This window comes from Thunnus albacares, chromosome 3 (assembly GCF_914725855.1).
Source record: "Thunnus albacares chromosome 3, fThuAlb1.1, whole genome shotgun sequence".
In the NCBI taxonomy this organism is placed as follows: Eukaryota; Metazoa; Chordata; class Actinopteri; order Scombriformes; family Scombridae; genus Thunnus; species Thunnus albacares.
The window spans coordinates 31,420,643-31,448,366 of NC_058108.1; the positions used below are offsets into that span (position 1 = coordinate 31,420,643).

The following is a 27,724-nucleotide window of genomic DNA, read 5'->3' on the forward strand; positions in this document are numbered from 1 at the left end:
TCTGTTGTTACCCTCATCCTGAAAATTATACACATAACCTTTACCGTGCAAGTGTTTCCGAGTGTGTGTGTGTGTGTGTGCACATGTGCATATGTGTGTGTGTCTGTGGGCACTCTTCTGACCTGACAGCTTAGGGAAAAGAGGAGCTGACATGAGACGCTGTGGAGCATTACCGTGTGATATCCCATGACATTTACTGCTGTCCAACACACACACATACACACACACACACACACTCTGGCCTCCCTTTATCCAGTCAGCTATACTGGATCGAAGAACCCCTGATGGAAAATTCCAGGAAAAAAAAAAAAAAAGAGAGAGACCTGCCAAGCTCTGTGGACATTATACAGTGATGGAGGAGAGGATAGAGGGAGGAAGAGGAGGGAGGGAGTGAGAGACTACAGTGAAAAGATAGAGAGGAGAGTGAGAGTGATTGGAGGTGAGATAAATGTGTGGATATAAAACAAAAGAACAAAAAAGAAAGACTAAAGCAGTAAACGTTGTTAGGATAAAAGCCTGTGCAGTATGTCAAATGTGCTGACAGCAGCACAGCAAATGACATCAACTCTGTACTCTTAGGCAACAAGCTTTTGCTTTCAAAGTAAACAACTTTCCAGGTGAAGTTTCATGCTCAGTAAGCAGTTCATACCACTCTTTGTGCAAAGCAGAGAACAAAAAGGAAAGATTAAACCAGTTTATCGTCGGTATATAACAATTTAAAGGAATAATTCAGCATTTTTGAGTTTATTCTTATTAGCTTTCTTTCTGAAAGTGAGATGAACTTTGAAAATAAAAATGTATGAGTCTGATATCTGACTCCCAACATAGTTAACCAAGCTGGCTCTATCCAAAACTGACTCATTTACACAATTTTATGCTTTTTCATGTTTTATTTATTATGTTTTACTCATCACATTTTCTATTGCTTTTGTATCTTAATGTCAGACGTTGAATTCATCATTTATCATTCTATCATTGACACTTCTAGAAAGAATGGATTGCACCCGCTAATAGCACTGTTGCGCAGCATTCGCACCCACAATCCACAAGTTTTAAGGTCCTGTTCACAAAAGACTTTGCGCTAATGATTTGAAGTTTTGCAGCTGAGTGCACTTTGCTCTTGTTTTGCACCTGTTTGAGTGAGTTTCCAGTGTTTCAGGCTTTTCTCCACATTTCAGCACACATTGGCCCATAATGGAAACTGCAAACAGCACAAAAGCCTTTAATTAGCAGAGGTGTGCACACACAGAGCTCTCCACAATCACAAACCAACTTTTGTATTATGTATTTTGCTTCTTTTTCTTTTCTAGTATTTCATATCTATAACATAATCAAATCAAATCAAATTTATTTATAAAGCACATTTAAAAACAACCACAGTGCTGTACAATAAAACAATAATCTACTGAAATGTCAGTCAGAATAAGCTACAGCTATTAATGTGACTCAGTCAGGTCTGAAACTTGTTAGATTAATGTCTCAATCTTACAGTAATGTTGTTCGGGTGTTACTGGATGTATCTGGGAATTTGCAGAAACATCAGTGCTGATCTTCTGTTTGTTGCACACATCTGGCTGTGTGTCACATCTGGCCTCAGCATCACACAGCAGCTGAAACAATAAGTACGTCTCCAAACTGAGAAAGAGGCACAGCAGCGGTAACTTCATTAACTTGCTACATATCTACACAGATCAGCTGTTACACACAGATTCCGGGTTCATACGGTGGGATTGTTTGTAATAAAACAGAACTTATGGATGAATCCTGAGCTCCATCAGAGCCGTCAGGACATTTTTTATTGTTAGTAGATGAAAGTCTGAGATAAGCCTATCACCCCATACCCACTTGATCCTCCCCCAATGTCTGACTGAAGATTTCCCCCTTGATATCATTCAATATCAATTCAGTTCATTCAAGCCTCACAAGCCTGAAGATTTGAAGAGAGAGCGAGCGAGTAGTGAGTGTGTGTAGTTACCACCGACTATCTGAAGATGCTAATAACGCCCTAATTGCGTGTGGCAATTAGCGCTGGTCTTTCTGAATTGGACTGTTTTTGCATCGAGGCTTATTTGCATAGAAAGGGGCCAATTTTGCACCGAATGTATGAATATTACCTAATTTACATACATGCAAAATGGCACAGGCACACCATGAAGCTATTTGCTTGGCAACGCAGTTTGCGGCGCATTTCATCCTTTGCGGGTGCTTTGTGTATTACACGCTTTTCTTTCTTTTTCCATCTTTTTGTCTCATTTGCACAGGTTTAGCGGCTGCAAAAGCCACGCAATCCAAATCCAGTCCAAATGTGGATTTGGCCCAAAGACTTTATATCAAATCAAACAAAAAAGGGGGATTATTTTGGGGGGTTATTGTTTGTATTGGAACTATTTCTTGATAGGTTTTTGTTTTGGTCTCTGTACAGTACATGCACAATACTACCAAAACTGGCATAGTCACTGCTCCCGACTGTTGTCGGCCAAAAAATAGTTCCAGCCTGTAACTCCCCTTAAAAACACAAATTGGTATTTTTTATTTTATTTTTGCTTACATGTAGGTTAAACAAATACTACAAATTATGTTAATAAGTGAGATCTTTCCATCTCACTATTTCGGTATTATACTTATTTGCTTGAACTATTCCTTTACAACCAGTTTAAATTCATACTGAACAATCAAACAACACCTGTAAACAATTAAGCATTTGTTCAACTCGGTTTATCCTACTGAACTTGTACGTTAGGCGCCTTGCTCAGTAGTGGAGCATTTCTTGTTTCTCTTCAAGGTTTTTCAACAGGTTTGCTATTTGAAACTTTCTCCCAAGTCACCAGACTTTGATTCAATTTTCAGTGTCTGATCATCACAGTCACCAGAAATCAATGCCTCTTCTTTTTCTAAAAACAAAAACAGAGACACCTGACTAGAGATACTGTATCATAGCTTTATTAGAAGTGAAGTTTACACAGACAGTGATGCCGTAAACATGATGGGGTCTCACGTAAAGACACTGATACCAAAATAACCGGCTATCCCCCTCTTCCTCCTAGTCTCTCTCTCCATCCTTCTCCCCTCTCTTTGTGACTATTTACTTCATTTGATAGTTGATTGGTTGCCACGGAAACCGGAGGTCGTTTGCCTCCTGCGTGTCTCTTTGGAAACAATAAAAACGAGAGAGGGAAGGCGAGAGAGAGAGAGAGAGAGAGAGAGAGTAAGGCAGAGGGACATTGAGAGAGAAGGGTTAGAAAGAGTGACGCCACGCAGTGAGGTATTAAGAATTCATTTAGCCCCCGCTGCCACACATTTTCAGCCTCCCAGCTCTTTCCAGCTCTGTCACGCTGATGCTTTTCAGCACATCCAAATCTTTTAGGTAATGGTCTCCAGTGCCACTGAATTTTATTCGGCCTTTTCAAATCTTGGTTTTGTTTCCTGCCGGCTCTGTGATGTAATTGAGTCTGTTACTAGATCTCCAGGTCAAACTTTGTCAAACCTTTTATTCTGCAGGTGTGGACACTGAGCTGCCAGGAATACCTCAGAAAGACCAAAATGAATGTAAACTCCTTTCATTTTGAACTGAGTTGATTTAATCAGTCAACCATCACAAGATTATTTGACTATTGTTTAAGAAAAATCAATCAGCTGTTGTTTTACAGTATACGTAGACTGTTTTAATTAATTTTAAGATTAATTTTAAGCTTTCAGAGCTTGTGATGGCCATTTTTCATTTCCTGACATTTAATGGACTCCTAAAAGTAATTTAGGGATGAATCGATAATGAACATAATCATTAGTTGTAGCCCTAAAATGTTTCGTCTCCCTTGACAACCTACATCAAAGTGTGTTTAGGTACGGCATTTTATTTCCAACTAGGATTGGACTAAAATATTGTGATGACATACATTGATGACATAATAGTCTCCTATATAACTTCCGTAAAACCTTTAATACTTGACTTACTGTCAGATTTTCATAAATAAAGATTTTATTGAAAGGGTTTTGTGTCCCTACATTGTTAACACTATTTTAGAAGCTTCTTTCACCATGCCCAGCCAAAAAAAAAAAAAGGACAACCATAAATAATATACTTTTTGACACAAAAATACTCTAATTCTTCACAAAGCAGAACTCAGAAAGCCATATCTGTCAAGCTATATTTCTCACTATTTTAATGGATCCGCTCAGTGGCCTACAGCAGAGTATAATACTGTAGGTGTTGCAGGCAGCTTCCAGTAGTGAGTGACAGCCTCTGGTTGAATGTGAAGCAGAGCATGCTGAAAAACAGCAGCCTATTTGGGCAATCACTGCCTGGCGAAAAAAAAAAAAAAAAAAAAATGAAGGTTAAACAATTCTGGAGGTGAAACAGTTTCATAAAACAATTTCTGAGTTAATCCTCTTCGAACACCATGTCTGTAATAGAGCTTTGTGCTTTGAATTCTACCTCATTCACCATCCAATTGCGGTGTTGATGTGCAGTATGTGTGCATGTGTCTCCCTCTGTGTGTGTGTGAGTGTGAGAGAAAGAGAGAGAGAGAAGATAGAGCCTCCTCCAAGGCACCTACACTAATTTACTCATTTTTTTAGAAGTGGAGAGAGACAGACAGACACTTGTTAAAGGCAGCACATGCATAAGCAGCGTGCACGAGAAGCTAAACCGCTATGTTGGGGACGCTGGCAACTCACAGAGGCTGTTTTTAAAGAATGCATTTGGCAGTGGAAATAACCCCAAGATAATATAGCATTAGCCCAAAGGCTGCCATCATTACTTAGACTGGCGAAATGAGAAAACGCTGACCCGCAGTTTTCACATTAAAGTGCGTATCTGCCTGGAAAGGCTGTGCTTTTTAGGTGGTGTGTTCACAGGCGCTCACCATGAGCTCAGTGACACCTGCGGATGATATCTCTGTCCTCATTAGGAAGGGCTAGCCACAGAAAATAGCTGAAGTGGCAAAAGTGCGTATGTGTGTGTGTGTGTGTGATAGCGTGCAGTATATATATGCCTGCCTGTGGTATGATGATATCATTTAAATATCTGTACCAGTTGTAAGTTGATAACTGATAGTGGCTTGGAAAAGCACTATCACAACACAAAAGCATCCGCCAAATGAATAACTGTGATTTTATCATGGGTGCATTTTATCATATTTTATCAGGAAGCCCTCCTGGTACTCCCTAGTTTCCCCACTACTACTTCAATGTCATTGTTCAGCACTTAACTTTCCTGTTTTGGTTCACTCTCACCACTTTCATAGTGTATTCTTCCTTCATGGAAGGCAGTTGTTTTCAGCTACTTGATGATACGGTACTTTCTGCTCAGCACCAAACAGCAAACACAAACTGCAGCTAAAGATATTTCCCTCGGGAGTTTGTTGAGACCAAACAATGAGCTAAAAGCGAGTGAAAGAGTTTATATTCACCAGCTGGTCAGAGACAAATGATGCTGCAACTGATTAATAATGTTGCTCTGTAACTGCTGGATGTGTAAATAATCAACTGTTTGCTATAAGTGTGCCGTATCTTCTTAAAAAGGTGATGATATGTCAATGTTGCAGCTTGTTTCCAGCTCCCTGCAGGTAATTCAGACTAAAAGGCCGCTGTACATTTCACTATGACAGATAGTAGGAGATGGGAAATGAACCCCAGCAGGGAGTGTTGTTTCACTGACAATAGCTTCACTGCGACCCAGATATTATTTGAATATTGTCTTTTATTTCATAATTTATGGTTCTATCTTCTGCAAATTAAAGCAAAAACAGTTTGAGCAAATTCCATTGATTCTTTCCTTATTATTATACCATATTATTCTATCCTCCTACAAGTAAAGCTTACCAGTCAGGGATTTTTTGTACTTTCTGCTTTCAATACTTGTGCTCATATGTTTTAGAATTGGATTTATTTTGTTCTTTTCTACAACTATTGTCTCTTCTATATTCAAATAATAACATATATGAACAATTTCAGTGTGTGCAAGTGTGCATACGTTTGTGCATGCATGTGTATTACTGCTATTGCTTGCATGTGCCCTTCAGTTTGTATTAAACAGCCAGAAACTGACAGCTTGTACTTCTAAGAGCAATATTTAAAGATTGAAAAAATGGATCCTACAGCGTATTAATCGTTGCGTGTGATGTCGGTTTGGCAGTACAGTCTGTGAGGTCGAACAAACATGTACAAGATGACAAATCTCGCCCCTTAACCTTGTCTCACATGTCTACTTTACAGCTATTAGCCTGCGGGACATCAATATTAAACTTGCCTCCCTGCAGCGCTGACTATTTCTCTTTAAATGATCTCCATCAGCTGACGCGCATTGATTTAAGGTTTGATTTAATGTGAGACTTAATGCGCACAAGTGAGGGTGTGTTTGTGTGAATGTGTGTGCTCACGTGTGGGTGGGTGACTGCGAGCATTTATGTTTTTTTGAACATGTTGGTAGGTTTGCACGTGCGCATATCTGCCTGTGTGTACTTTTCCGCCTATGTGTGTGTCAATGAGTGGGTGTTTGTGTGCATGTGTCTATGTGTTTATGTGTATGCATGTGTTTTGCCCACTCACAGACTATCTTTATCCGTGCTGTGATATCTACAGTAGTCCATCTCTTTGTTTGAAGGTTCAGGCAGGGCCAAGAGAAACATGTTGAGAATCTTTTTCTGGGAATTCTGTCTGTTTCAAACCTGCGGTGTAGTACACTCAGAGAGGAAGAGTTTGCCTGTTTTTCTAGCTGTTATTCCTTGGTGAAGCTGCTCCCATCCTGCAGGCTGTGTGTTGTAGTCTGCTGGGGGAGCACTTCAGCATCCTTTGCTGTATAGCCTTGGGAAAGGATTGGACCTCCTGGGCTATTACAGCACATCCCCCCTTCACACGCTTGTTAGCCAAGCACTGCGCTCACTCCCCCAACACACAGAAAATACATATTGAATCACTCCGTCACACTCTGCTGCTTTGTTTCTGTCACCCTTCTCTAGCTTACAGCTTGGTTTTGCATGTTATGCTTGCTCCATTTAACCTCTTCTCAAAACAAGTGTTGTTCATGCCACGGTACTCTCAAAACATTTGGCATCACCGCAGATATTGTCTGACATTTGTTCTGCAGCATTTTTCTTCGAGTAGTCAGAGGAAGTAGGGTCGTCCTCTTAGGAATCACTGAAGAAGTAGGGATGCAGTGCCTTGCGCAAGGACAGTATGACAATAGAAGAAGAGTTAACATCTGAAATGAAGAGAGCATCCATTTGAGTTCAGCAGAGCTTGTTTATCTGTATTTATTTAGATTTCTTTGGGATGTATGTGTGCATATCAGGGGAGTAATACAGTTATAGCATGCACATTAAACATCACACTCTATACTGTATGTTTTCATTGCTGCAGCACAAGATCTGTTTAGAACTACTCCAAAAGCCTCCACTGTAATAGTCCATAAACATTTAGACACAAGTGGTGTAAGAAAAATCATGGCAGGCCTGAAAAATGAAACTGTAATAGTGTGACATTTCGTGACTGAATTGGACCCTGCAGTGTTCACCTTTTGCTGCTCTAGAGCTGCTGCAGTTTTACAATAATGCTGACTTAGAGGCATTGTCATAAACCTTTGTTACACTTGGGTGTAAATGTTAGAGTATTGGTATAGAAAAGGCCTTTAGGAGTAATGTGATCCTGTACAATAGCAATAGAAGATGAACTGTGGAATGACACGTTTAAACTGTATGGAGCTGCTTCAGTTAAAGTTAGATTTACTTTAATACTAGTTTTTTTTCTTCAGAGGTCTCGCTTCATCAGAGAGCTAATTAAAGAGAGATGCAACATTTTAAACATTATTTCAGGAAATTCTTTGGTTATTCTGTCTGTGCTCAAATGCAGGATATCACAGTTCAAACTGAGCTTTTATTTTAAGACTACATGCATATTTGTAACAGAATGTAGTCAGTAGCTGTAGCAGTGAAGCAGAATTGCAGTTTTTTTCTGTTTATTCTCAGCACTTTCTGTCAGTGTTTTGGATTTAGCTGCATGCACAGTCAGACTCAGACCTATATATCTTTGTTATTTACTGTATCTCTGAGATTCAAAGTGTTGGTACCTCATCGGTTCTCCCCTTGCTGTCAGATTGTATCTTGCTCTGTGTGGTATTTTCCTTAACCGATTGTGTTTCTACCTGGTTCGAACGTGTGAGTATGATGGTGATCCTGTTGAACTGCGTGACCCTGGGGATGTACCAACCCTGCGAGAACATCGACTGCTCCTCAGACCGATGCCAAATTCTACAGGTGAGGAACACACACACACACACACAAACACACTTCTGTGATTGTGATTTTTGCATTCATCTATCCTTAAATTTAAAGCAGCATCTCATATTTTGTGATTAGCGCAGTTTTGTACTTATGTTTTTTTTCCCCACACTAGCAGCAGTCAATTTTTGATTGGTTGTCAAATATCTTGACAAATAATGAATCAATCACCGGATAATTTTGTACAAACCTTTATGCTCCCAAAATATGAATTCTAATGACTTTGGTATCTCCTGACATGTCACCTTATGCCACAAGCAGGCTGACCTGTGAAATATTTATCAGCTAAACATATGTCAACATTGCCATTGTGAGCGTGCTGAGTATCACTGTGTAATTTGCGTACAGCTGAGGGAATCCACCCTTTGATTGATCTATTTCCCCTGTATTCCAAATCCCCTTGTTGCCTCCTTATTTCTCTCGCTTGCGTTTTACACCGCACATATTTTGAAGCTTCAAGTCTATTTTTCCACAAGCAGTTCCAAAACACGGGGGACCTACACTCAACACTGTACCTGAACGCCTCAGATGAAAACACATATTTTGGGGAAATGAGGGCTCAGACGATCCATCTCAAGTAGCATCAGTTACCAATGATGTAATCACCTGCCAGTGGGCCTGACACCCCTGTAGTATCTCATTGCCCTGGAGTTTTCATTTGAACAGATAATGTGATGTAATATCCAAACAATGATGGCACATACTGTAATTACCACTGCTAACACATATTTTTATTGGGTTTTTTTTACACTGACACCACCCTCTGGGTAATATTTAGACTTACAGTACTTCACTACAACTGCTAAGAATTCAAAACAGACTTAAGACCTCACCTCTTCTCCATCTAACAATGCGGTTTTCTTTACAATGACCGTTAAAGCCTTGGAACTGCATGTGTGGTTCAAGACTGCCTTGCTCAAGGACGGTCTGACATTAGACAGCAGAAGAGTTAAAATCTGAAATGTACTGAAGAACCATTGTAGTTTAGCAGAGCTCAATTAGCTTGATTTATTTGGATTTCTTTGGGAAGTATGTGTGCATGTCGGGGGAGTAATACAGTTAAAAGGGGAGATGTGAGTTTTATAGCATGCACATTAAACACCACACTCTGTACTGTATGCCTTCATTGCTACAGCACAAGATCTGTTTAAAGCACCTCCAAAAGCCTCCACTGTAAAAGTCCATGAATATTTAGACACAAGTGGTTTAAGAAAAAATCATGGCAGTGTGATATTTTGTGACTGAATTGGACCCTGCAGGGCTCACCTTTTGCTACTCTAGAGCCACTGCTGCAGTTGAGCTGCTGCAGTTTTACAATAATACTGACTCAGAGGACGCTCTAAGCTGTTTCTGTATCTGACTTCCTGCCCAGCTTGATCTGCTATGCGCAGCTTTGCGCGGGTTCCGTCAAAAACAGACTAGGTGCATATGTTTAGCGGAGCGGAGTGGAGAGCCTCTTCTGGGATGCTTCTCAAACACGCTGCTGCGGTGCGTCTGGTGGGATCTCATGCATCGACTAGAGTGGCTGCGATCAGCTCTAGCAGCTGCATCGCAGCCGGATCGCAATGCAGCAGCATCCGGTGGGATCAAGCTGTAACAATTTTGAAATGCTCTAAAATTAAATTTTACTTAGTTACACAAGATCATGTATATTTGACAAGGTTTAACACAGTACATACGTACATGCATGGTGTAGAAACAACATTACACATTTACAGTACAAATCTGCTCTCATGCACACTTTTTTATACATAACCTCCACAAGCAAAGACACGCTAAACTCACAAAAGCACACTTATGCAGATACATTCATGCACATACATGCCAACACGTTCCTAGAAGCAGAGCAAGAACAAATGTGTTTCCAGGAAGTGTACACATGTTTACATTTATTCCTGCATACTCATGTTAACAGATAAAAAAAAACAACAAAAAAAACCTCACTAATTCACATGCATATCTCCTCCAATCCTCTCTTTCTTCTTCTCCCTCCATCCTTGTCTCACTCTCCCTTTGTGCTCTCCCTCCCATGCTGGGGTCTGAAACTCCACGTGGTGAGTCATTGCTAGCATGCGGTCTTTATGGTGCAGCGAGCATGACTTTCTCACGTATGGCACCTCAGCACCTCGTCATCTGGCAAAAAAAAAAAACAGAATCCTTTCTCACTTATGTCAAAGGTGGCCTGAGTGGGTGTAACATCTGTGCGCGAGCGTGTGCGCGTATGTCTCCAGTCTGTCGGTGTGAAGAGCTTGTTGAATCACCCCAGCGTCCTGTTTTTTTTTTTTTTTTTTCACATTCTCACACGAATACACACACAAGGAACCACACTCATCATACAACAGCCGACACGCACAGTAGATTGATTCAACTCCCTGGGGGAGGTGGCTGGTGAGTTGGACCTAATAGAATTTCTCCTTCAAGTATCTATAGACCCTATTCAGTATCAGCATGGATTTAGTGGGCTACAGCGCCGCAGTCAATACACTCCTCTCAGAAAATCCGTTGTTCGATAACATGATTTCAATGGTGCCTCACCAGCACAATCTATAAGCTCTAACAAATGTGGACTTAAAGACCTCTGGAAGCTTAGCTAGTTATTTAGTCAGCTAGAATACGCTGGTGCATGGATGAATAGGTGGTTATAATGGGGGAAACTGGTTTGAATGATGATTTAAGTCCAGATATATCATGTTTCAAGCTTTATTTCCACTATTTTACATCTGTTTTTTTTCTGTAGAAGATGTTAGAGAATTGCAACTTATGCAAGAGGCTTTATTCAGCTCTTGGATGTGTGTTGAAACATCTTCAAGACCAAACAGCAACTTCATTTGCATTTGACTTATTCCTTCGAGCTATCCTGTGACCTGGATGGGTGAGAATCTTCACAGACGTCTCAGGTTGTTGTGTGAAGACCGCAGTGTTTTTATCTCACTGAGCAGGAAATGTAAGAGAATCAATAACGAGCCCTCAGAAACAGAACTGTTCATGCAAATGTCGTCCTTCATCACAGATTAGAAGCACAAACGCATCCTCGACTTTGGACAAAAAAAAACCCATCAAGGCTGATACTCTTGTGTCCTAAAGTGTCTTTTATAATAGCGGTATTCTTTGATCCGATCACTTAGCGAGTTGGATTGAAAAAACAGTTAGAAATAAGTAGTTTGCCCTTTATGTAATAATTTTTTGCTACATGGTGTAATGATGTACAATAGAAGGTGAGAAAAACATAAAATGGTATGTTTGCCCTCAATTTCTGATAACTGATAGATAGCTGTCAGATTTATGTGGCAAAAATTGATCTTTTTCCCACAACAGGATTCATTGCCCCACAAGTTATGATTCTGTGATATTTTACTGTAGGTTAAGTTTTTTCCAGCATTCTTTACATTTTCAGTCCATGAAACAGAGAAGTAATGTATTGTTTAGATAATGTAGCTGAAAGAGTTGGTATTTTATGCTAAGTCCAAGAACATTCCTTCTGTATCTGTGTGTTTTATGATGTAATGTAGGCAGTGTAAAACATAAGCCCTGTCTCTGGAGTTATAACTTTATGTATTGTAAATTGTACCTGTTACTGAACTGTCGCTGCTATTCCTGGTTTGAGTTGTGGATCTGCAGTAAAACCCAGAGTAGACTTTTGAGTTGTCTTTCTTTTATGTTTGTGAAACTGGATTGAACTAAAATGATAACGAGTTACCCTTTTGTGTTAAAAGTAATGCAAAAGTTACTTTCCCCAGTAACTATTTACCTTTTATATGCAGTAATTGGTGAAGTAATTCAATTACTTTTTGAGAGAAGTACCTAGTAACTGTAACTAATTACTAATTTTCAGTAACTTGGCCAACACTGAATGTAGGATGCATCCAAAAATCTAGCTTTAAAGCAGCCATGAATGGTGATTGATGTGGACAGGACAGCTTTTTAACCACAAAAACAGGTCATATAATCATTCCATGTGGTCTTTTTGTCTGTATAATTATCCCTCAGCACCTGCAAAAGAATTTACAAATGTGCATTTGGCTTTTTAGAGATACATCTGGCCAATGAGTAATTGAAGAAATTGCAGTACACAAATGCCAACACACTGACTGAGATCATTTAGAGCAGGTTTTGCCATTACTTAGTTTGTCCACTTGAGTGCACTGAAAAGTTTATTTTCCAAATGTAGTGTCCATCTCAGTACATATAACAATTCTTGAGGAATAAATTTAAGGGATCCTTATCAAAATATGTGTTCATACTGCATGATATATCATCATGAGAACAACTAAGTATTGGTATCAGTGTCAAAAAATCTAGTATAGGCTATAAAGTCTATACTTGCAAAATACATGCATATATACATACAAACACAGCAAGTATGAAAACGATTAAATTCTAAGAATAAAAAAGACATGAAAGAGTGATAAATATGACAAAACTTTAAATCTATGGGATGGATAAAGACAGAAGTATAGAGACAAAGAGAGACATAAAAGAAAAAAAGACTGACAGAAAAAGCAAAATAGAGTGAGAGGTGTGAGAAAGAGATCCACGCAAATGTCAGGGAAAGACTCTTATTTTGACATTTAGTGGACTTCTCATCTCCTCTGGGTCAGCGAACTTTACAAAAGGCAGCACCTCGTCCATCTTCCCGGTTTCACAAAGGTCAAGGTTGCCACCTCTGACCGATCCTGTACATTAGCAGGCTATCTGGCATCTGTATGCTCCTCCAGTACTGCTGAGTAGGATGCTTCTTTTCAGCGGCGTGCTAGTCACAAAACAAAGATCCACACCAATGGTTCAGATCCAGATCATGTTGCCTACAGTACCCTCTGAAAATCAAATTACAGGCGACGCCGAGCACGTCAGTTCATCTCTAATCCCCCTCTATACACAAAAAAGAATAGCAGCTAATCTAGGCTTTTTGCTCACAACAGCAATAACATGCATTAGCAAGCTGAGATCTTTGATTTATTTGGATTTTTTTTTCTCTCTTCTTTTAATTAGATGCTTGATTAACGCTGGGAGTGAGGTGGGGGATGTTGATGTGGGGCTTATCTCTGATTACTGCTCAAACAAATTATTTTCCATTACCCCACCGTTTAGGGCAAACTGCTCGACTGGGGAGAAGACTGAGGGTGGCTGAGGGAAGGAGAGAGGAGATGAAGTGCGAAAAACAGAAATAGAGATTTAATAGAGAGAAGCAAGTTAGGAAAAGAGAGATGGAGATGCAAAATTTTCAGGGAAAAAAAACAGGGATGGAAGTAAAAGATTGGCAGGGAAGTTTGGGAAAAATGTCAGGAACAGAGATTTAGAGAAGACTGGGAGGGAGACAGGGCTTTGAAAGAAGGGGAGTCTGACTAAGAACTAAATCTTGTGAATTATTACAGGTTTAAAGGGTTGGATCATCCAAATTACTAAAATCTTCCAGTGTAGATGTAGATGGAAAATATAAGTATGAAGCAAAAGGTGTCTAATGATACAAATGTTTCAATTTTATCTGTTGAATTTGAGATATCTATCTCTGAAACCTCTGGCACCCTGACACCATGGAGCTTTATGGAGTTTGTAGTGGACAAAGAAATGACAAATGACATTCTCTGCCTTCTCATCCTTGACACCTTGTCTCTTGTCACTCCTTTTGTCTTTCTGTCAGGCTTTTGATGCATTCATCTACATCTTCTTCGCTCTGGAGATGGTTATAAAGATGGTCGCCCTGGGAATCTTTGGTCGACGCTGTTACCTCGGGGACACGTGGAACCGGCTGGATTTCTTTATCGTCATGGCAGGGTGAGGACTTCCTGCTCTCTTTGCTTTATTCTTTTTGTATGTCAGGGGACATGACAAGTCTTGCAAAGATAAGTGACTGACAGCACAAAATGAAAACAGTTCATAGTGCAGATGAAAGCACATATGAGCTTTATAAGTAGGGTGTTTCCTACTTATAAAACTCATGTGTTTGGATTAAATGTGAATGGAAGCTGATTAATTCCCAGTAATCTATTTTCCCTTTTTATAAGTCCATTGTAAATGTTTTAAATCTGTATGGTGAAACTACAGCTTCCACATATTTGAATTATTTGAAAGTTCACATTTTTAAATATGATTTATCCAGGGTCTATTTAAAGGTCCGGTCTCCAAATCCCTTTTTTCGGCTCGGCTTTGTCTTTCTGACAGTTTATGATCCATTGTGCCACCACGCACTGCTGATCATGTCTGTGTTAAATATGTAACATGACATTAAATATTAACACGGTGATAGTGATTGGCTTTCACCTGGGACACGGCTGACAATAACACAACGATAATGTAATTCAGTTGAGCTAATCACTGCAATGTAATTTTATGAATCAGGTGAAATTACCCTGCCGTAAATTTTGCATGGGGTCATGCTGTTACTGCTGACTTGATGAATATGAGTCAAAACCTTTTGCTGGTGATAAAAAAAATCATTTAAAGAGGACATCTCATGCACATTTCCAGGTCTAAATTTATATTCCGGGGCTCTACTGGAATATCTTTGCATGATTTACAGTTCAGAAAACTACTCATTTATCTTATACTGGCTCTTTATGCAGCCTCTCAGTTTAGTCTCTGTCTGAAACAGGCCATTTTAGCTCCTGTCTCTTTAAGGCGCCCTTCCTGATGAGCCCACTCTGTTCTGATTGGTTGGCTTCTGGAAGCTGCATCTTGGCCAACTTCCACGGTCTCAGGAAGAAACTATAGAAGTAGGATTTCTCTACTTTTTCTCATTCTATACCTGTAATGGAAACTTTTCAATTAGATCCATACATATTGGAGCCTGAATCAGATCCAAAATATGCAAGTGGACAACGGGAACAACCCATGGAACAATCTTAGCAACAGAGACTACAGAACTACAGAATTTCTGCTGAACCTTCAATAACCAATCATGAGTACCAATGGTAGGAGTAAGGTTGAGTTTCTTAAAGTTTCAGCCTAACCCTGAGCCAAACCATTTTCAGTTTGTATATCACATAGTGGTGTTACACCTGTTATGTGATTTCTTGCGTTCATGTCGTCCTATGCTTCATCCTATACAGGTGGCCATAGCAGGTGCTCTGAACAAGACAGTAAGAGAGGGGGCTATTACTATCTTACTCAGAACACCTGCTAATGGCCACCTGTTGCAGTGTGTTTTGATGGCAGCGCATTGCACTTACTGGTTTCAGTTTCTTTTTGGACATCTTCTTTCACTCTCAAGTGAAGCTTAAAATTATTTTGAAGTAATGTCTATTGATCAGGACTGGGGCTGAAATTTTCCATCTCTAAATGCAAGTTAGCTTTTCAAAGGGCACACATCTTTGTAAGTTACAGTCTGTGAAAAAACAACAGCGTCAGCCATTTGTCCAAATGCTTGAAAGGGTCTATGCTTATGTATGACCTCCAGTGGTTGTAATTTATTCTCATCTGTCAGGAGCAAAGGCAGAAGTATCTTGATGTTATAGAGCTGCAAAACCTTGTACTCATGGGGAGGAGATGTGGTTTTGCTACAGGAGAACGCTGTTAGCATCCCGATACCCAATGACAATCAATGTAGGTTTCTTTTACTTTTGACCATAATCTTTTAACTCAAACCATGATCTTCCTCAAAGTTTAAGAGAGTCATGTTTGTGCCCATCTGAATGATTTTTGTGTTTGTCATTTGAAAGGAAAGCACAAAAAAATGATGGTGTCCTACCTTTAGGGGCTTCGGATCAGAAAATGCTCATATGGGTCATTTTGGGAAGCAATAAAACACATTTGTCATTTGGTACAGATTTGGAAACAGATAAAGACAGATCAGGTTTCAGGTGCTCATCTTCCTCACCAATTCATGGCCTAGAATGAGCAGAACAGAATCTGTGACTTCAATTATAGATAGCAATCAAACCTCACAACAGTTGACAGCGCTGACAAGTGCTGAGAAAAGTTGATAATTAGATGTTGCCTGCTATAGCGCTTTATTGTAATGATGTGCAGAGCCTGAATAAAGCACCAAGACCTTATTTGTAGGCTTTCAACTTAAGAAATTTTATGAGGTACAAGAAAATAGAGATTGTGACAGAATAAGGAAGACAACAGAAAAAGCTCTGGCAAGAGGCACACGTTTCCAAAGCTGGGGTAGCACATTATCTCTTGGAACATAAGAATTAAATCAATTAACAACTTCATGACTCAAAACAATCATGCTCTATCTTATCATTTTTATGTTCTTGAGGGTTTTTTTTAAAGAAATCATTAAGATGCAGAGTCACACCCCCAGCAATCAGAACAAAAGATCATCTTTTAAAGAGATGACACCACTAGTTGTGTTTAAAAGGTGTCTGGGGATGCTGTGTAAATGTCTCACATCTGTGTCTCCTGCTGGCTGAAGCTTTTTTAATGATGACATTTGCCGTCATGTTGTAGACTTTACTCGATATCATAATTGGCCTCCACACAAATAGTCAAGACAACATTTTTGCAGAGTTGAAACCCCTCCTCCAGAGCCCAATGTGCACGATTATAAGATCGAACAAAATCATGATATTGAATCAGGTCTCAGTGGGATCTTGTTTTTACGTGCCAACGATTCTGCCGCAATTGTATTAGCGGGAAGATCAGTTGCATCAAAACAAATGCTCTTTGCATCAACAAATGACAAGTGTACATTACTCCATGTGACAAACTGTGCACAGTAAGAAAGGGGCAGGCCATTGATGTAATCAGTTGGTGCAAGAAAAAGCTTTGGAATAACAAAAATGTGACAGAGTCGCAGAAACCCAGCAATATGGAGAAAGAACTAATCATTTTAAACACCCCCAGTTCTGCAAAAAGCAAACAAAACAAAACAAAACAAAAATGCTGTAAATGGTATTGCAGTCTGCTGTGTACAGCTGGATTCAATTCAAAGACAATGATGACAATACAACCGCCTGACATGTCGCAAAAAGGCCAGGAAAACCTCAGAAGAAAACCCCCATGAACACTCAAACATCCACAGCTGGAGCTTTAAAAAGACCACAGAGGCTAGGACTTATATATATGAGCTCTGATCAACACTGTAAAACAAGCTTTCCTAGACACATTCTACTTAATGCTTTCCCGCTACTGTTCTTCATGTTGTGCTTTCTGCTACAACATCACACTCGTGTGAGTTGTCGTCAAGCAGCACTTGAGTTATTTTTAAAAATGCACTTTTTTTGAGGTCAAAGCATATTTATGATCGAGCTGAACTACAGAATAATACAAGTCTCTTAATTACTTTATCATGAACAGATTGTGTTTTCCTTGAGGATCACAGGACTAAAGTAGACTCTGACCTACTGAACATTTACAGGTGGAAAAACTGATTTGCATAACAATGGATCACACATTATAAAAGCAGTCTCCCTTCACAACTGGACAAATCCTCTGTGTTTTAGGGCCACTGGCTACAGGTGAGCTATGCATTAATTACAATTTTTATCTTTTTTTTTTTAAACACACAAAGGAACACCTTTTTCAGAGACTAAACTGTTTCATGTAGTTGCATACAAGCTGTCACATTGAATAAAAAGTGACCAGCAGCTTGTGTAGTTTGCACTGCCTGCATGAATACTTTATGCATTGCAATAGATACTTTTTTGTAAGAAAAAATATATTAATAATAATATTGGACAATATGGGAGTCTGGAAAATGTATGTTTATTTTTGTAATGTGTGTAAAAAGTCTTGTAAAATACCCTTATATATCTTGGGTTTTGATGGATGGCGTGGCTTTGGCGATTGTTAAAGCAAACTTTACTCACTGTGAACACGCTTTCTTAAACTACGATAGTACCCCAAAAAACCTCCTGGAGCAAACAACCATAAACCGTTTTCTCTTCCAATGTCATGTCATCAACACTCAGTGGCTAGCTGATGTTCTAATGAGACCATGTGAACAGTGATCTTAATTTTTTGTTAAGATTCAAATAATTGTTTTACATATTGGGTCAAAAGAACATGTTTGCACATTTCTATATATTTTTTTACGTTTTTCTCAGATTAATTATTAAGTTTTTCCTTTATGCCCGCTGTAATTTTTTTACCATATTTCACTGAACTTGCAGTTTTCTATCTTACACATTTCCCCGTCTCTTTGTTTCCTCTCTCTTCATCCTCCTCCTCCCATTTTCCCTGCAAGGGAAGACGAACATTTCTCATTTACTTTTATTGCCTTGGTTTCCTTAGATATTCCATAAATTTCAACAACAGCACACTGCTCTAGCCTCTAGGCTAGAGGAGATACTACTTCCACCATGTTGCCTTCTCGTAATGTTTCAACCAGTCTTTTTCTTCCACTGTGATCCTACAGTTTCAGCTCATATGTCTTCCCGCACCCTCCCTCTCCTAGTCATTCCGTCAGTCATCATCCTCTAAGCAGCAGCCGCAGAGATCTGCTGCCTCGTCCCTGTACACCAAACCCCAATGCTCAGAGCGTGCATGGAAGAGAGATACCGCCACCACCACCAATTACTCCCCAGTCCAACATCCACCACATGCAGCGCATGTAGCGGCAGGGAGGGGGGCGTGATAAAACGTTGCACCCCTGGGAACTAGTGTGCTGCAAACACAAACAGTAGGCAAGCTGCAGGAAAGGGATTAGGATCAGCATGAGTTCCACACCAGGCTCAGCTTAGCTTCACTGTACTGCTGAACCAAACCCCTGCGCACAGTTGTTAGTTTATATGGAACGATGTATGAGCATCATGTTTGTTTATGTGGACTGATGTGGAGTAGGAAGGTGTCCAACATGAGACCAAAAGTCAGCTTTTTGAGTGAAATCTCCCCCAGCCACCACCTCTTGCTGAGTGCGTATTTCCCTGGTGTTTTTGATTCAGACAAACAGAACTCCAGCTGAAAACCTTTGTGTTCTTGCGCTGCATGACTCAAATGAACATTTGCATTTCATTGGTTTGGGTGTTAATGAGTTAGCTAGAGAGTTGCCATGTCCACTAGTAAGCAACAGTGCTTTATTGTTGAGGACTGTCCAGCTGTCCAGCTCTGCACACCTCCACTTATGCTAACTTAATGGTAGTATTGTGTCATATAAAAGATTAAAAAACAATTCAATTATTCAATTATTTTCTAATATTCTAATAACATACAGTAAATTCAAGTATGCCACTAAATGTAGATATAAAGCATTAACCATAGAACCATAGTCTTTTGATACACTGTTCAACTGGTTTGATGCATAATGCTGTCATTGAGATATATCAACATTTTAATATGAAATACCATTGGGGAAACCCATAATATTCAATGGGAACTATGAGTTTATGGTACATTAATCTAATCATTTTTAGTCATTGTCTTTTCACATCGAACCACAATAAACACCTTTCCTTATTGGTCCTCAGTCTTTCGCCTGAGGTCTCTTATAGCTAAGGGAGCGATGGCTGCACTATTGTGCACAATGAAAACCAGCACCATAGGATATCTGTCTCTCCATATTCAGATCTTTTGTGTGGTGATTATATATACAGCTGCCCCTGGCTCTTGGTCGCAGTAATAACATTACTTCCAATGAGTGACGCTGATCCTAATTTGTTGGAGCACTGCGCCACTGTGTTCGCCCACAGCGGAGTGGACAGGGAGGGATTGAGAAAGAGAGAGAGGGAGAAAAAAAGGCGGCGAAGCAAAAGAAGGCATTAGAATTATAGCAGTTTGTCTTTTTTCTGCCTTTAGTCTTTTACTGTTGGCACCTGCCATTATTCAGCATTAGGACTTTTTGCTATGAGGCATGAAAAGACTGGAGGTTTATGTCTACTATACACTAGAAGACTTTGAAAAGACTTTGAAAAGACTCAAATCTGACACCCTCTCACATCCAAAGACAATGTGTCATGATTTTGAAAAGACTGGGGATCTTCCAGGGTCAGTATTTGCAAGACTACAGCTAGATTCCTTTTGAGATTATTTCCCATCTTGCTCCTGGTGGAAATTTACAAGAAGAAAAAACAATAGAGCAGAAACAGAAGCAGCTTTTGGCTACACCTACCCTTGTGTGTGCAGTGGTTTGTTCTGAAAAACCAGCCATAAAAAAGGGAAGACACTGCAGAATGTGGACACAACCCTGGTTGAGAGAACAGGGACAGCAAGGATGCGCCTCCTTAGGAGTCCCTGCCATGTTTACTGGCAGGTAACATGTTACCTGCCAATAAATGGTTTGCTGCTTCCTGTTTGGTGCTGGAGAGAGACTCAAAAGACAGCTCAGACTGAGTTTTATGACCCACTTACACCAAACAACCGAGATGACGAGATGGCACAACTCTAGCAAAACTCTCATAATTTTATTCCATCACTGAAAATTTGTCTGCGACAGTGAAATCGCTCGAAAAGTCATTTGGTGTACAGCCGGCATTAGATGCAGAAACATTTTTTGGATGTGAAATTGCACTGGAAGCAGGAAAAATCTATTTAACCTCTTTGTGAACAGTGAAATAACCAGTTTACAGTCAAATGGTAATAGAAAAGCACATATTTGGGTCACTACATACAGTAAATTACATTTTTAATGAATTTCAACATATTGATGATCTTGATGATTGATGATCTCACTGTACCTTTTATTCTTTGAAGGTCAGCTACGGTAGGTACCTAACATAGACTTTATTTTCATTTAAAATAGCCACAAGCTTCACAGTTTTCACCCTCCTCTCTTGGCCCTTTTCCCGCTTTAACTGGCTTTCAGTCTCTAACATGCGGTAGCCAAAACTGTTTTGGCTTCAATCATTTTAGCTCAACAACCAATTTAATTTTTTTCCCCCTCAGAGCAGCTCTGCTTCAGAAATCTTTGCATAATTGAAACTGGAATCTGCCCCTCATGATCCTTGTGTACCGAAGGCTCGTGTGTGCATACTGTATATTTAAACGTGTGCGCGTATCCTTTTGTAAGAGACTGTCATCAGGGGTAGCGCACGAGAGGCTATCTGCGAGCGCAGGCCCAGCTTTACACCTCCTCTCTCAGGATCTATTCATTCTCTCAGCTCCTCCTCTCTCCCTTCACACCCTCTATCTGTCTCCAGCACTCAGCAGAGGGAGCAGGAGAGGAGGTGAAGACATGCTGATGTGTTGAGAGCACACGGATGAAAAATATGAGCAATATCTTTGGGAAAGAAGGGACATCAAAGCATATTACAGGAGAAATGTCAGGGCTCATAAATTTACACATTTTACACACTAAATGCGTCCTTATCAAACCTATTGTAAGAATAACAACCAGGACTGTGTATGTTACTCAGGCTGTTGCTCACTTTCTCCACTGTTGCTCATAGCATCACCCATCTTAGCAGCACCACCACTGTTCAATGGGCAATCTGAAGCACCTAATTGCCTGCTATAACACCACTATTGTTACAGCCTTAGATGCTGGTTGCATGATTGGCTCCCGCTGCGTGATGCTGCACAGAAGTTCAGCTGCTTACAGATTCAACACAGTGGCAAACAATCCTGTATTTCACTGATAATTTTATTCTTGCCAGGCTGGAAAGGCCCGTGAGACAGCTTTTAGATCATTCAAGGTATCTTTAGACTGTGTGACCGTGTACGTTTATTGCATGTCACACTGTGCGAGATGGGTCAAATAAAATCTTTTTCACAATCTGTGTCAGACTGCAAAATATGCATGGTAAATTGTAGCGCTGCGATGTAAAGAAAAAAAAGTATGCAAAAGCAAAGGCACATCATCAGCTCACCTCATCCATCCTCACCACTCGTATGTTTTGAAAATGTAATGAGGGCCAGTATATTCTGCATCTTTCATATTATATTCTGATTGGTTGGTTTGTAGATGCAGGTATACACTGTGAGAATACCAGACTAGCATATAGCGGACCACCGCTTTGGATCAACAATCCAAGATTTTCTCACGTTTCTCTCACAAATGTCAACTTTTGGTTCTGAAAGCCCAAAATCACACCGTGTAAAGAAGTTTTTTTGTTTGTTTGTTTGTTTCAATGATTAATAGGGCCTAAGCAAGATGTGTCAGCCTTTATAGACTGCAACTTCAGATTGTATTACATGATTTTCAATAATAAAACAAAAATAACATATACTCTACAGAGGGCAGCTCAGATTATACTGTGGTTCTGTTGATAGAACATAAGAAAAAAAATATATGTGAGAAAAGGCTGGCAAAGAGCTGTTGATTATGCTGATGGAGTCAGCCAGAGTCCTTTTAACTAATGAAATTATATATACTGTATATGTATACTGTATATACTCACTTCAGTGCCACTCAAAATTAAGACCTTAGGCTCCAGAACTACTAATGCTTCTTCTTCAGTGACTAGTTTTGCAGCGGGTCTTATTAAAGATAAAGATGATTAGTTTGTGTTTCACTTCTTCCATCATCAGTCATTGCCAGAAATTCCAAAAGTACAGGACGCAATGTAAAATTAAGGCCTATAGAGGATAATATCACTTACAGTATTGTTTTATTTCATTCCAAATTTAGTTTTTAATGTCTTAAAATGAATATAGACGTTTGGTTTGTGGATATTTATATGTAAACAGTGAAGCAAGCAATTTGAATGATGAAAATATCTTTTTGGTCTTGGTGAGAGATTTTGACATTGATTTCAGTCCGTCTCTGTAGTGTGTTACACTCATGTCATGTTAGTGAATTCACACCTGTCTGAACAAATGTGTTTCTTTTTTTTCTTTTTTCTTTTGTCTGTGCCATCTGTTTCTCCCTGTAACTGTTTTCATATAACATGAATATGTATATGTGTACAGTCCTTCATATATCAAACATATGCTTACAGTATATATCTTAACTGTCTCCCCATTCTGAGCTGCCAAACCATGTACACGGTAAGGAGAGCAGATGGGAAGTCATAATTGATCCCGATATGTGCTGGCAGTTTACACGTATATCTATATTCACACCATTGTTGTCCCTCTACTGTGACAGAAATAAATGCTGTCTGCTCATGTATTTTTTTATGAAATACTGGATGGAAACATTCACATTCTTTGAGAAAGCTCAAAATAATTACTGACTTAACCACGTGCATGGCAGTGTGTTTTATTGGCAAGAAATCATTTTGCAAGATTGCACTAAGGCGGTGTTGAGACTGACAAAATGCGAGGTGCTGCATTGGTCAATCAGATAGGTGCAAGCACACATTCGTGGTAGATTGCTTTGTAACTTGAATGTTGTATTTACAGTTTGGACACACCAAACTTTTGACTGTTACTGTATACAGCAATCATCCCAATGAAAGATAAAATCATTTCCATCCTTATAACTTTCCACAGCTGTAAAATCCTGTCTCCTAGTTTTATAAACTGCTGCACAGTGTTGTGGCCTCTTCAAATTAATGGATCTGTAACTTAAAATGTTACATAAACTAGGCTTCCTGAATTGCATTTCATTCTCTCACTGGTACCTTAAACAACATGCAATCATCTACCTGCATCACTGAGCCTACTCTCATCTTGACAAGGCTGGGAGCACTGTGAGAGTCACGTTCCTTGACTTCTTCAGTGCCTTCAACACCATACAGCCTTTACTGCTTGGAGACAAGCTCAGGTGCATGCAGGTGGACGCTCCTCTTGTGACCTGGATAACACACTAGGGAGCAGTTTGTCAGAGACAGTGTTGAGCAGCACAGGGGATCCCAGGGGAAAATCCTCTCTCCCGTCCTGTTCATCCTGTACACCTCTGACTTCAGGTACAACTTAGAGTCATGCCATCTTCAGAACTTCTAAGATGACTCTACCATCGTAGGGCATATCAACAGGCAACAGGGGGCAGAATACAGAAGCCTGGTAGACAACTTGTGCAGCCTGAACCATCTGCAGCTAAACGTCAGCAAGACGAAGGAGCTGGTCGTGGACTTTGGCAGGGGTGCACCTAGACGACAGGCTGGAGTGGTTTGATAACACAGAGGCGCTTTACAAGAAGGGCCAGAGTCGGCTTTACTTCCTGTGGAGGCTACGATCCTTCAGCGTTTGCATCAAGAGGTTGTAGATGTTCTATCAGTCAGTGGTATCTAGTGCCATTTTATACATGGTGCTTTGCTGGAGTTGTCGTCTGAAAACTTGGGATGCCAACAGACTGAACAAGTTTGTCAGGAAAGCTAGCTCTGTCCTAGGAGATGGAAGTGAACTGGACTTCCTTGAGGCGATGGCGGAGAGGAGGATGCTAACCAAGCTGGTGAGCATTCAAACAACACCTCCCATCGCCTTCATGACAGGCTTGGTAAACAGAGGAGCACCTTCAGTAACAGACTAATCTCCTGTGATGACCCCTGTCATCTCGGGGTTAACTGCTTATTGACCTGTGTGTTCTGCTCCACAGGTTGCTTGTTTGTTAAGGTGTAGCCCCCTTTTGTTGTGGCCACTGGAGCCTAAATGTTCCACTGAGTGACACAGTAATTTCTGCCGGTGGCCATCAAACTTCACAACTCCTCTCCTCTCTGCTGCAGCATGGGATTAGGCTGGTGCTTTCCACCCTGTGCTTCTCACAATAACTGATAACTGCTTAAGAATTGCATTATATAATTATTATTATCGTTCTGCACAATATATAATAATAACAATGTTTCTATTGCACATTCCACGCCTTATAATAATAATTCTCCTCTTGTTTTATGTTCCATCACATTTCATTATATGCTATGTGTATAATCATTGCACAATGGATAACTTTTTTATCTATCTTGCCACTCTCATTTTATATAATTACTGCACAGTGTATAAAAACAACTTTTGTGTGTGTGTGATGTGTGCTGGACTGTGCTGCTGTGACACTTACATTTCCTTTAGGATTAATAAAGCATTTCTTATTCTTATAATTCAACAGCAAGTCATCAGACAATTTTCAAATATGAAGTGTTTGACTCACAGTAGAGAATTAATGGTCCCCTCTATACATGTTTTAAGATATATAAAAATACTCTGCTTGGAATAATATTTGAGTTTGATAAGTTTTTCAATAAAAAAGTTAAGTTAACTAGCAAATTCTTGAAATCACACCGACTCCTTCTTCCTCATTTAAAAAAAAAAAAAAAAAAAAATGACAATTGATCTCGAAAGTTTCAAAAGTTTAATTGCTAGATACAAGATGTCTCCTACTTCACTGTGTATGTACACTGGAGGTTTCAAGTTACTTATGTACTTATGTACGTTGTATACTGGACCATGATTGATCCAAATTAGTTGTAATGTCACAAATCATGATTGTACATACACACTTTAAAATTAGGTTTTTCAGTGAGCACAGAGAAGCTTTACACTTTCAGCATATAAATGTGAAAACAGCCCTCTAGTGTCAAACTCTGCATATCCATCACTCTCCACGATTAAGGTCAAACATCCAACTGGAGGAACAAGAAGAAAAACACATTTTTGAGTGGAGGGGCTTTAAAATGTGAAATGTGAATGAGACAGAGTTGCTATAGCACAATTAATGTAGCTCTGTTCAGCTTAAATTCTTGTTACATCAACCTTCAGTTAAGTGATCACTTGTTTGGTCTAAAGTGTCAGGAAGAAGAGAAAAATGCCTGCCACAATTTCCCAAATCCCAAGGTGCCATCTTCCGGTTAATGTTTTTTTTCCAAATATAGTCACTTTTCCATGTGCATGCCCAGTGCTGGATCGAATCTGTGTTTTGGTTTTGTGCCATGTCTTTCACAGCTGTGTACTGAGAGACGAGAAAGATCAGCTTGTGATCTGATTGACCACGGGGTTGCTCTTAATGCCTGATGTGTATGTGGGATGGTGCTTTACCAACATTCGAGCGTTTTGTCCTCTCTAGTGTTGACCTTCACTCGCTGCTTTTACTCCCATGGTACTTTTACTCTCAAGCCATCCAGTTCTGTGATCAGGGTTCCTGCTGATATTATAGAGGTGAATTCTCTTGGTAGATAAAAGGGTTTGCATCTGACTGTAAGACTCTTGACTTCAGGTGAGCAAGACATTTGAAAATCCTGTTAGTCACCGGACCACCTTTGTTTCAAATAGAATATGCAGCTACCTCATTGCTGAATCTCATCCCGTCAGCTCAGACAAGAGAGGACTTGTGCTGTTTCAGTGCTGAATCAGGCGCTCTATCATCAAGTCATTACTCAGTGAAACAGACTAGTCTGCAACCCCACTGAGAGGGAAGAACGCCAGTTTGTTGTTTTTATGGAAAGGTTAATACTCGACAGATGTTTTTGAGTGTTTTGTCAGTGTCCTCTCAAATCCCTATCCCCCTTGTTCTTTGGATGTTTTCCAACTGTTGCTCTGATGTTACGATTTGCTTCCAAAGGTTGAAAAGGTCCTGTGACAACTGCACAGAGTAACATTGGGTCAAACTGGGCAATTAAATTTTTGTCACAACATACTTCGGAAGCTACATGTGTGAAAAGCATAAAGGAGCACTAGGTATAAAAATAAAAAAAACACATGCAAACACATGTATGAGTGCAAATATTGCAAATGGCTCTGAGTAGATAATAACTGTAAGATATTGCATGGAGCAGTAATTGCACATGATATTATAATAGCACAGTTATTTCAACGTTAATTACAGTTTACTTGTATGTAATTAAACATAATAGTACATGGTGAAGGAGCAGAAAAATACTACATGTAGCAAGTAAGTTGTCAATGAGCAGTTTACTTTATTGTAGTCCTTTTTATACAGTCCATATAATCCACATGCAGAATACAAAACGCACATCATATGGTATCAGATGTTCATGCTGCAGCAATATGGCCTGTGTATTGTCAATAATTATGTTAACATGCAATACAAGGCTACTGTTCTGTTTTTAAAAGAAGTGAGAAAATGTAATTTAGCGTAAAATGTCCATTTCTTTTGCATGTTTTCTTTAAATTTCCAATATAAGAATGAAAATGTGTTAAATTGCTAATTACTATGGCAGAGTACTTTACTGTAACATATTGTCCATATTATACATTGGTAGTCAGTGTGTGTGTTTCTATTCTATACATACACTTGTAATGCAACACTATGTTACGCTTCATAACTCATATCTCATGCAATCATTCATGGAAATTGAGTATATGGATGGTTTGATTTACAGAAGTCTAGTCCTGTGCATGTATGTTTGTCATAGGCACGTATTGTAATTAGTTTAATTGTCAGATGATGCATGAGGTTATTGAGTTAATGATGCTGAATAGTTTTTGACACTAAATGACGCCTGTGAATCAGTCTGGTACTATAGAGCACCAACTGTTGCAACAGATGTGTGTATTCATGGCTGGTTATTCTCTTATAAAGTCAAAATGCCATATAACTTATATAGAATATATAAGCATTCTAGCCATTGATTGTTGGGTGTTTCTTTTTCTCTTGTCACGTATCATCTTTCCCCAGTAAAGATCAACCTGACCTAGCGTTTAAAACAGCAAATGTGAAACTCACATCGGTGCTGTAAAGTAAGTCGGCAGTAGCAATAGCGGTAAAACTCATTTACATGAACATATTGTAGATTATT

At 39.5% G+C, this 27,724-nt stretch overlaps 1 protein-coding gene across 1 annotated transcript in view; it reads left to right on the forward strand.

Annotated features, from left to right (window-relative positions):
• Nucleotides 1–27,724, forward strand: part of LOC122972464 (voltage-dependent T-type calcium channel subunit alpha-1I-like) — a 222,045-nt gene that overhangs the window by 60,460 nt on the left and 133,861 nt on the right. The window contains exons 3-4 of the mRNA XM_044339592.1: nucleotides 8,138–8,249; nucleotides 13,912–14,045. Of these exons, the coding sequence (XP_044195527.1) occupies nucleotides 8,138–8,249; nucleotides 13,912–14,045 (246 nt within the window). The remainder of the gene's footprint in view (nucleotides 1–8,137; nucleotides 8,250–13,911; nucleotides 14,046–27,724) is intronic.